The sequence below is a fragment of the Diceros bicornis genome, chromosome 13 (genome assembly GCF_020826845.1).
Source record: "Diceros bicornis minor isolate mBicDic1 chromosome 13, mDicBic1.mat.cur, whole genome shotgun sequence".
Lineage (NCBI taxonomy): Eukaryota > Metazoa > Chordata > Mammalia > Perissodactyla > Rhinocerotidae > Diceros > Diceros bicornis.
In genome coordinates, this window is record NC_080752.1 from 49,925,322 (window position 1) to 49,940,979 (window position 15,658).

The 15,658-nt window shown below is 39.5% G+C and overlaps 1 protein-coding gene across 1 annotated transcript in view; it reads right to left on the reverse strand.

Annotated features, from left to right (window-relative positions):
* The window catches only part of PSMB2 (proteasome 20S subunit beta 2), a 31,257-nt gene extending 15,845 nt beyond the window's left edge, over positions 1–15,412 (reverse strand). The window contains exons 1-3 of the mRNA XM_058553658.1: positions 15,235–15,412; positions 10,011–10,133; positions 7,545–7,615 (exon numbers count right to left, since the gene is read on the reverse strand). Of these exons, the coding sequence (XP_058409641.1) occupies positions 7,545–7,615; positions 10,011–10,133; positions 15,235–15,325 (285 nt within the window). The 5' untranslated portion in view covers positions 15,326–15,412. The remainder of the gene's footprint in view (positions 1–7,544; positions 7,616–10,010; positions 10,134–15,234) is intronic.
* Positions 15,413–15,658: the final 246 nt, after the last annotated feature.

The following is a 15,658-nucleotide window of genomic DNA, read 5'->3' on the forward strand; positions in this document are numbered from 1 at the left end:
CAAAACATGTGTTATGCTTTCCTGCCCTTTTACTCTTTTTATTTTCTTAAACATTTTTGTGAAATACACACATATAAAAGCGCATAAAATAGGGCCGGCCCTGAGGCGTAGCGGTTAAGTGTGCGTGCTCCGCTGCTGGCGGTCCGGGTTCGGATCCCGGGTGTGCACCAATGCACCACTTGTCAGGCCATGCTGTGGCAGCGTCCCATATAAAGTAGAGGAAGCTGGGCACGGATGTTAGCCCAGGGCCAGTCTTCCTCAGCAAAAAGAGGAGGATTGGCAGATGTTAGCTCAGGGCTGATCTTCCTCACACACACACACACGAAAAAAAAGTGCATAAAATATACATGTATAGCTTAATGAATAAAGCGAATACACATGTAACTACCTCCCAGGTCAAACAAAGACTTCCCATCATCCTTCATTATAGATAACTTTTCTTGGGGAGAGAACAAAGAAAACCTCAAGAAGTTTTTGGGATCAGCCACTGAATTCATATCCCTGCACGATCCTGGGCCAAGGCATGTAAAAACAGGCACCAAGATGCCAGGGTATATGTGTATTTGTATCTGTAAGTGTGTGTGAGGGCATACCCACATAGACCAAGGCGCTGGTTTAAAGCAATCTTAATGGTAAACAATTTTCAAAATAAAAGCATCTTTTTACTAAGCAGACACAGTATTCTGGTGCTCCCAGCTTAAATCAAACCTTTAAAGGAAATCACATAATTTTCAAGATGCATGTTTCAAAACCATACAAATTTAGACCAATTACCTATATTGCTTCAGCCCCATTGTGGGTAAGAAAGATGCTTTAAGTGAAAAGTTGGCATTATGGGGTTGCACAATCCCAGCCACCCAATAGGCTCATTCCATTCAACCAGAACTGGGGTTCTCTCCGCTCACAGCAGGCATCCAACAGGGTAGCACATACATGCTCTCTGAGTGAGAAAGCAACACCTTCTCACATACAACCCCCTGGAGAGAGATGGGGAAGGGGAGGGGGTAGGACTTTACACCTGCAAACTCCTAACTCTATCAGCACTAGGGCTGGGAAAAACAGCACATATTTAAAAAAAGGAAAAAAAAGGTTTCCTGATAAAGCCAGTAACTTTCAAAGAAGCATCTTCTTAAGCCATTTTTTCTTAGGAGACTAGTAAGTGTAATGATTCAACCTCTAACTCTTTATCTTCCTAACGGACTTAGTCAAGCCCTAATGACTGTATAAGCAAACTGCTTAAAAGGGCAGCTGTCAGAATTCTTATTCTTCTTGGTAGAAAAACACTATAAGCACAGAGTGTTGTCATATTAATTAAGGCATCTCAACTTCAAGGTACATCTGTCCCTGGGCCTTTGGATAATCAAAGTGACCACTAAAAATAGAACAGCGGTATCTCCAATGGGGCAGACACGAGCCACCCCCAATCCTAAGAGACTCCTGTGAGAGGCAACCTGGGATGCACATGTGTTTTGCAGTACCACTGAATATCCATCCAAATGTAGCCATGTTTTCAGTTTTTACTTTATGTCCTATTAAGGCTAGGAGACAAAAATAATTAATAGACATATAACTCTTGGCCCACAGTGAAAATCCAGTTAGCTGACTAGGTCCAGTGGGGAAGAAAACTGCTCTCCAGGTCTAAAGGAACTGCTACTTACACTGAAATTTCAAGAGTTTCACGATGAACATCTTGATTTTTTTTTTTTTCCCAATTTCCCCATCACCAAAAATAAGCCAGCTCTGTCTGTCAAGATGCCCAGGCTGTGTGGCAGTGGTGTCAAAGGCTGCCATTTGCTCCAAGGCACTGCCATCTGCAGCAGCACAACATTTTGTCTCCGGAAAATAAACACATCTGCCTTTGCCAGTGTCCTCCCACTGAGTCGCCCATCTGGAGCAGGTGAGCTGGAAGGCAAGCCTGGGCATGGGTGAGATGGGGCCAAGCAGAGGAGATGAGGCCTCAAGGGAGATGGCACATGGAGGAAGAAGGCAGTACTGTGTCATGTCACATCCTGCTAACCACATTCGCCAAAAAGCATGTGAAATTACCCTTGTTAGTGATATTTTAATCATATGTAACAAATGGTTGGTCGTGTTTAGGGGACAAGACTTGCAAAGTCAAGGCTTCACCTGGACCATCTGTTCACAAGGTCACATGACCTCACTGATACCAATAAACAGATGATGTCTTTGTGCCAGCCACCAAAGGCATGAGGACAACAACTCTAGTGGTCAGAATAGAAGGCTCAAAGCAACAAGATTCTTCTAGGACAGGAACACACTAAACATGACTACTATTAATCAGACCAAACACACTCACATTCAGGCCAGAGTGCTGGGACAAGTCATGGCCACTTCTGGAAATGACTAATACCTGAAATTCTTTCCCACTTATTCTTTCCCTTTCATTGAAAAAATAAACTTGAGTCTGTTTATAGTCTTGACACCAGATCTTTAAATCATACTATTTGGGGGCTGGAAGAAATCATAAAAATTATTCAATCAAATTCTCTCTTTCTCCCAAGGCTTTTCAACTAGCTCACAGGAAAGCTAGTGCTAAACCTCTTGGAGCAGAGCTCTTCCGACCATCCCACTAGTTTTCAAATTTGGTGAGAAGTGAACACTTTTTTCAAATAAAATCTTGCATGGATTCCTAATATATAAAATAGATAAAAGTTGAGTTGATCTATAGGAAGCAGAGCTAAAGTTTTGCCACACTGGTCTTCTTTGGTGAGTTTCCTGAGGCAGCTTCATGGAATAAAGCTTAAAAACTACTACATCAGGCTGGATGATATTTTTCGAACTCATTATTTCTATTGTTTACTTGCTAAGCATTTAAAGTATAGCTCTATAAAAAGATAAATTACCAAAGGCTCACCATGCACTTCAGAAAAGGTTCTATGAAAACACTTTGGCCAGTGAGTAGCAATAGTAAAGCCCTGACGATTACACACCATGGAGGAAAGCATTCTACTCTAAGCTTTGCCACAAACTCCACATTACTCAAGGATATCAGATTTGGCTGGTTCACATCTCAGTCTCCACATATATAAAATGGAGATCTTGGTGGACAACAACAGATGACTTTAGGGCATTCAGATGGGCTACACCAAATATGCCACATAATTCATTCAAGCAAGAAATAGCCCCATTATTTATCACTCTTCCTTCTATAGCCCATTAATCAAATCATAAGGAGAATTTAAACAAGTACTGTGCAAACTAGGCCTATAAGTCATTACAAAATTTTCAAAATAATCCTGTTAAAAATCCAAATAGCAGTTCCTTAATGATGGAATTACTGATCAACTACTTACTATTTTCCAGGGACGTTATCATTCACTCACCAGCCCTGGTGGTCTAGTGGTTAAGATTCGGCGCTCTCACTGCTGCCGCCCAGGTTTGTTTCCTGGTCAGGGAACCACACCATCCGTCTGTCGGTTGTGATACTGTGGAGGCTCCATGTTGCTGTGATGCTGAAAGCTATGCCACCAGGATTTCAAATACCAGCAGGGTCACCCATGGTGGACAGGTTTCAGCAGAGTTCCAGACTAAGACAAACTAGGAAGAAGGACCTGGCCATCCACTTCTGAAAAACCTGGCCATGAAAACCCTATGAAATGGCGCATTGTCTGATACAGCACCAGACGGTGAGAGGATGGTGAAAAAAGACGGGGCAGGGTTCAGCTCTGCTGTACACAGGGTCACTAGGAGTCAGAATCGACTCGACAGCACTAACAACAATCATTCACCCATTCAAAATATATTTTATTGGGTTAATTCTCAGTTCTCCTAATTTGCCACATCTCATCACTCCTTCCCTCTTAACAGACAAAGAAAGTGAGGCTCAGCAAACAGAAGTAACTTATTCAAGATTACACAAACTAGTATATACCAGAGAAAAGACTGGAACTCTGGTATATCTGACTCTAAAACCCATGCTCAAAGAAGTCTCATAAATATTTGAAATTGGGGAGTAAAACCCATAGCAAAAGCCTAATAAACCCTTTTTCTGCTCCTTGGGGTATAACCAGGAGCAAACCAACTTAAATGTATACATGCATTCAAGTAAAAACTAAAATGAAATCTCTTGCTTTTCTCCCCAATCTGTGTGTCTTTTTTCATCTCCTGCTCTTTACTTCTTACATGAGAAATAACATCCGTTCATGAAGAATACTTTAGGGGCTGGCCAGGTAGCACAGCAGTTGAGTCTGCGCGCTCCGTTGCAGCGGCTGAGAGTTCTCAGGTTCAGATCCCGGGCATGGACCTACACACCGCTTATCAAGCCATGCTGTGGTGGCGTCCCATATAAAGTAGAGGAAGATGGGCACAGATGTTAGCACAGGGCCAATCTTCCCCAGCAAAAAATAGAAGGACTGGCAACAGATGTTAGCTCAGGGCTAATCTTTCTCAAAAAAAAAAAAATTCCCTTCCAGCATATAAATGTACAATAACATTTCAGTGGTCCATGTGGACCTAACTGGATGACATTTATTCAGTAAGTATTTATTGTTATAACTTATCTATAAAATCCTATGTGGAGATCGTGACATTTTAATAGAACTGAACATTTTATGCTTCCCCAAATGCACAAACATACATGTACATTAGTCCAATAACGAATAAAGGAAACAGAATGAAAAGAGTATAGTATCTGAAGTTAGAATAATACCTCAGCCTTTTATAGGCTATATATGTGCCTTTGGTATACTTGGACACATAAGAGAAATACTTAACCTCTCTATTAACCAGCCCTAGCATCCCTATAAATAAATTGAGGATAATATTCATCTTATGTGTCATAATAAGCATTAAATAACATCACATATATAACTATCTAGAATAGCACTGTCCAAGAGAACTTCCTATGATGAGGAAAATGTTCTATATCTGCAATGTCCAATAATGGTAGCCATTAGCCACACGTGGGTATTGAGCACTTGATATGTGACTAACGTGACTGAGGAACCAAATTTTTTTAAGGAAACAAAAGTTTATTTCTCATTCAAAGTCCAGGAGATTCTCACCCAGGAACTGAATTTTAAATTTTATTTAATTTTAATTATTTTAAATTTAAATAGCTACATACGACTAGCGTCTACCATACTGGACTGGGTTGATCTAGAAAAAAGCCTAGTACATAACAGATGATCAATATTGTTTACTTCTATTTTCCCTATGAATATCAGTAATTTTTTATATCCCACTCTTTACTAGCAGATCAGGTCAAGTAAAATAGCACGACAAAGAATCTCCCATAAGAAACTAACTTATAGCTATTAAATTGCTTCTTCAACCAAAAAGCAATAATAGCATAATAACAAAAGTGATTCATTAATTAGTTATATGTGCCATACACTGAGCTAACAGCTTTGCATGATTACCTCATTTAATCTTTATACTAATTCTATGAAGTAGGTACTATTTTTTTCTAAGTAGGGAAATTTAGCTTAGAATTTGTCCAAAAACATATAGCTAGCAAGTCAGTGAGCAAAGATTTAAACCTAGACAGACTAAATCCAGAGACTGTGCTAAACCACCATGCTAAATTGCCTACATCTTAAAGTACCAGTTCACATAAGATTCATTATATGCTCTGGGATAAATAAATGTCCTCCAAACCAAATACCACGTATACACACACACGGCAAACTGGAAATCAAACAATTTGAGCCACGGACACAAAATTATGCATGGTAACTGGCTGACCCAAAATAAGTCTCACATGCCAACCGGTGTAACTGTGTAAATGTACTAAATCTAGTGACTTGCACTCATTAAAAAGACTGAAAAACCACCATCGCCTTTCTCCTCAGAATCAAATGACTAAAACATAAATTCATATTTTAGAACTAACAACCTATTTTGATAGGAGGGTGGACACCCAGGGATTAGACCTAGAAGCACAAGGCAGAGGTAGTCAATATTTACTAGAGCCCCATGTCCCTGTCTACAAGGGATATTTATGTGTTAAGACATCAAACATTTCTCCTAGGAGATTAACTGGATTCATTATACTGGCACAAAGCACACTGCCACTCTTATCTCAATTCTAAAAGGAGCTTAATTCATTTAATGTCTGTAGCATCTCTGACAAAGTGTTTACTGTGCCCAAAGCTGGAATTCTTATTCCGGTTCTGCCTGACGAGTGAGAGGAATATTTTACATAGCAAGCCACAGCATACTCTTTACTGAATGTCACAGGAACTTCTGGGTGGCATGAGGGGTCATATCTGACCCATTTTCCTCTCTCAGGGAGGAGTGAACCAGAAAAGGCCATTGACCTTTTACCCAGATCAAAACAATATACATAAATTTGTCTCCTCCCAATCCACCTCGTCTCTAGTTTCTCTTCAAACTTCATGATCCTTCATATTGCACAAGCCCCTTGGTCAAAGCTAGCACTGAGGAAAAGGGATTCTACTTATTCAGATGTTCTCGAACTAGTATTATTAGGTACCAGAAAATAAACTGCTTTAAAGATTTGCAATAAGTAACTAAGAAAAACATAACACTGTACTTGTTTAGATTTCTGTCGTAACTCAGCTTAAGCAAATGCAGATGAAACTAAAACCATAATAAAAATATAAACAGCACCTCTGTTCTAGAAACACTACTGAAAAACCAAGGAGCTGACGCAAGGCAGAACAGTCAAAGTAATTACGGCACCATTAGCGTAGCTTTGCCTGACCTGCTGTGACCCGGAGCTAGTCCTTTTGCCACTTTATGCCTTTCATTCCATATCAGTGATAGAGAATTAACTACTATATCTCAGTGGAATAGTGAGGAGATTAAATTATTAAGCAAAATGCTTTGGGCAAAAGTCATATGAATGTTAAATATTATGATTTACAAGCATTCATTTCCTAGCACTCCTGTGGGGTTAGGAAGTTATCTTGATTTCATAGATGAGTAAACAGGCACGGGGGTAAGGTCACATGGTAAGGCTCCATTTACTTAGTCCCTGTGGGAAGGGAATAATACACACCTTCAGCAATCATATGAACTTTCCTGGTACATCCTACACAATTTTTAATACATTCAATCCTTAACTTAATGTTGCATTTTAACATGCTGTCAATGGAACAAAGACAGCTCCAAGATAGCAACAAGGACAGAATATGTGAGGAGGAATAATTTTGTGTACTTTGGAGAGAACAGTCATAGAAAGACATAATCTCAAGATGAAATTTGCATTATTATTTTCAAGGTTTCACCTCCACTGCCATGTAGGGACTTTCAGCCACAGGAATTAAGAAACATGGTTTGCTATGAAAACACTGAAAAAAATTTAAAAAGGCTGTCACATGCCTTCATGTTGGTGTGCCTCATCCAAATTCTCTGGGAATGTGCATTTGCTGGGCTTTACTCAGCAACTATGCAAAAAGAGAAAACAAACCCAAAGAGACTGAAGAAGGATGAATAGCAATGGAAAGGGCTCAGAAAGGCCAAAAAGGGCAAAAGTACTACTCACGCATAATAGGAATATAAAAGAAACACAGAAGATTTTTCTGCTCTTACCTAAGGCTGCCTGCTATATTGCTTACCCGACTCCGAAGATAGTCAGCCAGGTTTCGGCGTGTGAAATTAGCCGCTGCTGTGGGAGACAATTCATAACCTGGTACAAGAGATAACAGTCATACTTAAGTGAAGCAGAAGGAATAACAGTACCCCAATCATTCCACAATCCTGTTCGTGCAGCCTACCACCCATTGTACACTCAGAGCATATAAAGTACACAGAATGAGGAATACAATCCTCCTTCTTGTCCCTTTCCCCATTCAACAGTCGTGAAATAGCTGGTCAGTACTGACAGTAATTCCTGGCCACAAAACAGAACCAAGGTAACTATTCTACGGTGAGATCAAATTCACAGCCTTGCTTAAGTTATTCATTCATCAACAGACTGTGGTTTCCTCTGTAGAAGGAAAGGGGTACAAATACACAGATGTTGGAAAAAAAAGAGGTCTTGAGATGCCAATTTTTTCAATTTGTTTAAAAAGGATATTGGCAAAAGAGAGGCTGGAAGTTAGGACAGCCTCAGAGTCATACTTTATAAGGTTTTCTTTTAAAAAAAAAGTAATTTTATTAAGAAGTATAATATGATTTTTAAAAGTACAAGCCACAGAAAAAGAATGTTTCCATCACTAACTAGAAAATTTTTAAAACTAGAGTATCTCAAAAATAAAACCTTTGAAAAAAGTTTTAATGCCAACAAAAGAACAGCCCAGAGGAGTGGCATCACGTGTGCATCTAACAGTGCACTCATTTTGCAAATTAACCCCCCAGTAAAATGGAACTAGTGCCAGAAGACACAACAATGACCCACAACTCAGTGGACCCACGGAGAAAACGACAATTTAAAAAGACAGACAGCATGTGGTTAAGTTAGTCCCAACAACAGTTCAAACACCAGTGTCATACCAGGTAAGATTTAGATTAAAAGTCTAACAAATATTTATTTAACAGCTACTATGTTTCAGGGTCTATGCTAGGAGCTTTCACATATATTATTGAATTTCACCCTCACAACAAGTCTATTAGTACATATTAAATCATAATGGAAGCAACTCTGGACAAGCAGGAATATTTTTAACTCTCCATCCAATCCCCTGAACACCACTAAGGATCTGACAGTTTTCTTAAAGGCAGAAAAATCTGATGCCTGACCATCTGCATATAGATTTTTCTTTCTTTCCCTTATTTTAGCTCAGTTCTTGAACTTTAATATGCAGAAGAATTATTGTGTAGGGTTGGTTACATACACAAAACTATACTTGACAGGTAACCTATGGGGTTTTAAGGACAATTTTAAACATACGTGATTCTTGTTTACGCACTGACTTTAGACCCTAAAACCCATGTAACAAGTAACTCTCTTGACTCTTGTTTACTCTTCCTCCCTCTCCCAGGACAGGGGAGTAAAGTATTGCTGTACCTACTGTACTTCAGAAACATTATTGGCATCCTTCACCTGCCATGTAAGCAAAAAGTAGAACCATTAAAAAATAATTCTTGAAATACTCTGAACTTGCTTAAACCTAAGTACCAAGTACTTTAGGTTCCTGAACAGAGCAGGAGCCTTGTTCATCTTTGAATTCTCTGTGGTACCAGACAGAGTGCTTAACATAGATGAGGCCCTCAAAAATACTTATGGAATTGAATGTACGATGCTAAATTTGCTGCCTAAAAAACTGTATGAATGGATCATATCTAGTCATTTTACACGTACAATTATATTCAAATTAACTTCCTTCACAGCTCCGCATTATACCAGTGTGTATAACAGTGTTTTATTAAACTGTGAAGTAAGTTTCTTTCTGCTAGAGCATCACTGTAAACTCTCCCGGATTAGAGGGCTGGTGGCTAGTATTATTTGATAGGGAGGCTTTCCTAGTGGATAAGACTATCTCTCTGGGGCTATCTCAGGGAGAGCTCACAAAAATCTTAATTATCTCCCTAGAAAACAACCTACTAGTGAGGCAAGGCAGAACTCTTTTATGATACAGTAAATCTCCTACAATTACACAGTTACGTTAACAAACCATTTTCATACATATTGTCCATTAATATTTCGATAATCCCATTTTAGAGATAAGGAAAATAAAGGCCCAGACAGAATAGGTGACTTGTCACACACAAAAAAATAGTAAAACCAAGTTTAATTTAGGTCTTTTAGCTCTGAGATTCAGATATACTTTAGCTCAAATCACATCCTCTGAAATATCTAACACTTAAAAAGTCTGATATTACCATGCTCATCTACAAGATGGTGTTAGTTTTATCCCGCAAGTATCAGTGTTTTAACGGTTCTCTTCTCTGCTCCAGGATTCTTATAGAAAAATCTTTAGGATCAGAAGGAGGATCTAGACAAGGTTTTAAAAATAGGAAGACTCAAATAAAAATATGACTACATCGGTCCGCTCATGTGTAGAAGTGCTAGTAGAGAATATTCTTTTTCAGTACAAATTTAAAGATAAACCAAAAAACGCTACATTCTAACTATTACCCACCATTTCGCATCTTATAAAGTTGCACATTTTTCTGAATGTATTCTGCAAACTGTACAGTGTCTCCAGCCTCTCCAACACATAGGAGTAAGATTTTTTCACTCATCTTAAACATCTTGTCATGATCTGCTCAAAGAAAAAAACACCCACTGTTAGAAATTACTTTATCAGAAATTTATTGCTTTTATATAGAGAGTCATAAACAGGTTTATTAATTACTATACAGAATAATTTTACTAATCACTGTTTTTAGAAGGCTTTAATGGGCAACTGTATTAATTACTCTTTTTCACTCTCCATGTTAAATCCATCAGCATATTAATGTCAATTTCAGTTAGAGAACACATAAGAAAGCTGATAACTGAAAATGTTAAAAACATTTAAAGGCATTTGAAATGCAAAGAACAGAACAATCAAATAAACTGAAGGAATCAAGCCAATGGCCATTATCTTTAGGTTCATGATTACAAAGTCCTGAAATGTCTCTATAAATACAAGTGTTGATTATATTTATACACATACAAAAGCGTGTATGAAAAGCACAGGTGCTACAATTAAAATTAAGGAGGCACCTCCAGAAAGAACAAAAAATTAACTGAAAATATAAATCACCTTAAAAAGTAAACCAACTCCATTTACAAAGCAAAGAGAAAATTAAAATGACTGCCAAAGCAAAAATCATAACGAATATCATAACACTAAGTTTTTAAAAAAATACCTCAAAAACCCCAATATGCTAATCTTATCTAGCTGAACCAGAGTCATTCAGATTAGACAGATAAATAAATATTCAGACAGCAATTAGTGCCTAAAGAAGAAAAATCCATATTCAGTCTGTAGCTTCAGAAAAAGCCTATCTCCCTATCTTACTCTCACTTTCACTTTTCATTTTTCAAATAGTGCTGAATAATCTTCCCTGGGAGACATGTTTCCTGTTTAAACGCTTCTGAAATGTCAAAATCGCTTAATAGGATTTAAAGAACAAAATGCTACAGTCAAATACTTTACAAGTGTTTGAGTTGTAGATACCAGTAACACGGCTTCTTAGACTTTGAGGGAAAAAAACACAAAAAATGTGCCTGTGGACAGTATCAAATTGCCCTGAAACTCCTAAACAAACACACTTTTATGTGTTATAGGCTACAGGAGATTTAAAGACTATTAGTTTGCAAACTTGTTTATAAAAGAAAAAAATTCACTTATAGATATATTATCTATGCAAAGAAAAAGGATCAGATGCCGCTGGCATCTAAGTTCTTGCCAGTGGCAAGAGTATGGGCAATTTTTATCTCCTTTTTGCTTCTCAGTATTTCCTAAAATGTCTATACTTACTATGCATCATTTTGGTAAGAAAACATTAAAAATGCTGTTCTTATTTTGAGGGGAAAAAGCTTGTTTACAAAGAATTTATGTCACCATTTAGAAGAAACACTAAAATTCAAGGTAGTAAAACTGTTCAATTTTGAAATGAACTCAATACAACACGTAAAGTGTTTTTTAAACATCTATTACATGTCCAGTGAGTTGTCAAGGGGGATATAAAAACAAGAGTGACAGATGCTAACGGTTCCCTGAGTTGTACAGAAAAAAGCCTATGTGGCTCTAGGGAATTTCCGATCCTTGACAAAGAATTCACAAGATCCACATACATGAAACAAATGGACAATAAAATGAACATCAGTGTACTGTGGAGAGCCAAGTGGACTAGAACCCGACAAACCGTGGTTATAATCTGGGCTCAGCCCTCTGAACTTGGGCAAATGATTTGCCCTCTCTAAGCCCCAGTTTCCAAGTATGTAAAATGGTAATACTATCACTTACTCTTGCCTAACTTATAGGTAGGGAAAACTGTACATGTACAATATTATTATACTCAGAGTTAGACAATGGAGTTCAGATTATACATGCTAGAGGAATTCAGAAAAAAGAATTCTGTGTAGGCTGAAGTACTGAGGAATTTAAAAGAAATTCTATATAAGCCAGGAGACAAGAGACATGAAATGCAGCTCATAACCAAACTGAAGAGTTGTGCCACTTCAATAAGCAAGCAATCTCTGGGAAATATCTTCTCTATGCTATCAAAATATCTTACAAAGTGACAAACCAAAAAACTGATTGGAAGTATCATTCTCATTTTATACTTAGAGAAAACGAATTCCAAAAGGTTACCCATTTTCAGCATTCCTGCCTATCCTACACAAGTTCCTTCATGAAATGAAAGATACGAAAAAGTCCTCATACAATTTCAAAGCTGCTATAATAAAATTTTTTACACCGGGAAAGACTATAGGGAAAATTAGAGAGAGCTGAGTGCAATTATTTCCAACCATCTTTGAAGAACTAACTCAAATTCATCTTTCTTCCACATCACAGTGACCTTTCTTTTAGGATTTACTCCTGAAATCATTAATTTAAAACTAACCTAGGGGGCCGGCCCCGTGGCGTAGTGGTTAAGCGGCGTGCTCCACTGCTGGGGGCCCGGGTTCGGATCCTGGGCGCGCACAGATGCACCACTTGTCAGGCCATGCTGTGGTGGCGTCCCACATAAAGTGGAGGAAGATGGGCACGGATGTTAGCTCAGGGCCAGTCTTCCTCAGCAAAAAGAGGAGGATTGGCATGGATGTTAGCTCAGGGCTGATCTTCCTCACAAAAATAAATAAATAAATAAAAATAAATAAAAACTAAAACTAACCTAGTACTTACTAGTGATACTTCTTTTATCATACAAAACCATCTTGTCGTATTTATTTGTTTTCTTAATGTCTTAGACCTTTCTATGGATTATATCTAATACGTTGCATCCTCTATAACAGCTAGAAGTACATTCTACTCTTCGAAGTGATTTCAGATACATTATTGTGATGACACAGAACACCTGTAGAGATACTGACTTGGTTATTGCTCTACCTAGATACTACTTCATGCTCAAATCACTTCCATGTCAAAGGCTTTAGTATTCAAAATAATGGACAGATTTACTCTCAAAACAAATTTACTCCTTTGGAAAGCATGGTTTACAAATAGAACTCCTACAAACTAATCATGGAATTTCATAAAGTAATTTGACTTGAAGAACAATCCACATCATAGATGTTTAACAAACCACTTTTAGGTCTCTCTTTCTTCTTCATAATTTTATTTATTTATTTATTTTTTCCCCCAAAGCCCCAGTAGATAGTTGTATGTCATAGCTGCACGTCCTTCTAGTTGCTGTATGTGGGACGCAGTCTCAGCATGGCCGGAGAAGGGGTGCGTCGGTGCACGCCCGGATCCGAACCCGGGCCGCCAGCAGCGGAGCGCGTGCACTTAACCGCTAAGCCACAGGGCCGGCCCTCTCTTTCTTCTTCAGAAAGAAGAGAACTCAAGCAAAGTCCCTCAATTCTTCCCATCTTCCCAAGTGATGACAGCCTGACCATCAGACGCCTGTCCCTTACACAGGCAGTGGTGGATACTTTTTTGCCTTTGTTCACATACTTCAGGAAATCCCAGATTTGATCATTTTTCTTTTCCTTAAACCCAAAATGAACTGTTATCTGCCCTGTAAACTTCCCCTAATCTCTACAACTAGAAAGAATCTCTTCGTCTGGATTGCCTAAAAACAATCTCTGCTTCCTGTGCATTATCTGATAAATTTCATTGTACTTTTCACATGCAGCATCATTTTCCAGCTTGTGTTATAAGTATTTGTACACGAGTCCCTTATTAAATTGTAACTTCTTTTAAGATACGAGCCACATCTTATTCTTCTTTGCATCCCTTCTGCACCTAGCACAGAAGTGCCCAAAACCTATTTGTCAAGTGAACACGAAATCATCTGAGCCAAAGCATAATACTTTTTCAACAGCAGCATGTCTACCACCAATTATGAAAACACAATCTTAGATTCTGCAGATCAACAAGCAAAATCTTTTTAAAATTATTTGGGGCCAGCCCAGTGGCAGAGCAGTTAAGTTCACGTGCTCAGGTTTGGCAGCTCGGGGTTCGCAGGTTTGGATCCTGGGCGCGGACCAACGCACCGCTTGTCGAGCCGTGCTGTGGCGGCATCCCATGTAAAGTAGAGGAAGATGGGCACGGATGTTAGCCCAGGGCCGGTCTTCCTCAGCAAAAAGAGGAGGGTTGGCAATGGATGTTAGCTCAGGGCTAATCCTCCTCACAAAAAGAAATTTAAAAAGATTATTTATTGAGAACTGACTATAGGGAGACAGTACAGTATAGTCGTTATGGGCAAAAGATACGTAGTCAAATTGCATAGGTTCAAAGAACCTGGATTCTGCCACTTGGCGCCTTAAGCAAGTTCCTTAACCTCTACACCTCAGAACTATCACCTGTAAAGTAGCAATGTAATAGCGCCTATCTCAAAAGGTTAAATGAATTAATGTAAATCGCTTAAAATAGCACCTGTACTTAGTATTTCTATTACTTAGAAATTCACTTAGAATTTAGTATTAGTATTTCTACTTAGTATTTATTAGTATTAGTACTTAGTATTTCTACTACTTAGTACTTACTAAGTACTTCTATTTAAGTAGTTGGTATTTCTACTACTAAGTATTTGTCACTGTGCTAAGCATTTGCACAAAACTTTTTCTCTCAAACCTCCCAACAAGCTTGGGAGGCTGGTATTACTAACCCGATTTAACAGATGAGGAAATCTGGGAACTGCGAAATAACTTGTACAAAGTCACAAAGCAAGTAAGTGACAGGGCTCCAGTCCCCTAACTCCACTAACTACTTAAATATAAGGAAAACTTGCCAACCAGTGCCCTGGAAAAGGAGAATCAGAGCTGAGACTCGGGAAGACACAGGCAGCACAAGGGAAATGCCAGGTTTCTAGTCCCACAGTCTCATTCTCCCCAGGCTCCCACCTTATGCCGCCAGCAAACTAATCTCAGTAGTAGCGACCACAGGAAACTTATCAGCGATTTGCGAGTCTCTAGGGAGCCTGGAGCCCGGCAGGCGCTTAAACACTTGAAAACTGAATTCCTTAGGCAACTCTCGCCCAGCAAGCATTTGGCGAAGGCCAGAGCACAGCACTGACCCAGGAACCCTGGGGGAAGTGAATGTCTAGCCCTACGCTTGTCTGCCTGTCTCCTAGTTCCAAAAAACAAGCAAGTGCTGATCAGGGCAGACGGGCTTCCACCTCCCTGGTACTCACCCAACACCCCACGAACTCCCTCCGACTGCCCCTACACCCAGGCCCGGCAGGGCCTCCCCTACTTCCTCTCACCGTCCTTCATCTGGACAATATTGCTAGCGGCCACCCGGTCGGAGGCGACAAGGACATAGTCGGGGCCCTGGATGCCGATGAGGTACTCCATGGTGGCAGGAAGCCGGCGGCTGCAGCTTCGACAGAGCGTGAGATTCGCCGGCTCCTCGGCCTCACCAGTGAGACAGCACCACCGAGCGAGGCGTCGCGCAATGCAGGCCGCGCGACGGCCCGGGCCACCGGCGCTCTCGGATGACGTAAACCGTCGCGAGACGTTGGAAAGTGGGCGTGGCGTTGGGTGTATTACACTCTGTGCTCGCCTGTTGGCCTGTCCTAGATTTTTTGCAATCCCGGGTGTAAAGGCGGCTGATGTTATGTAGCGCCCAGTTTCTTTATTTATAAATTGAGAGCTTAAAACTCGCTTGAGGATGAAATTACGCACTAT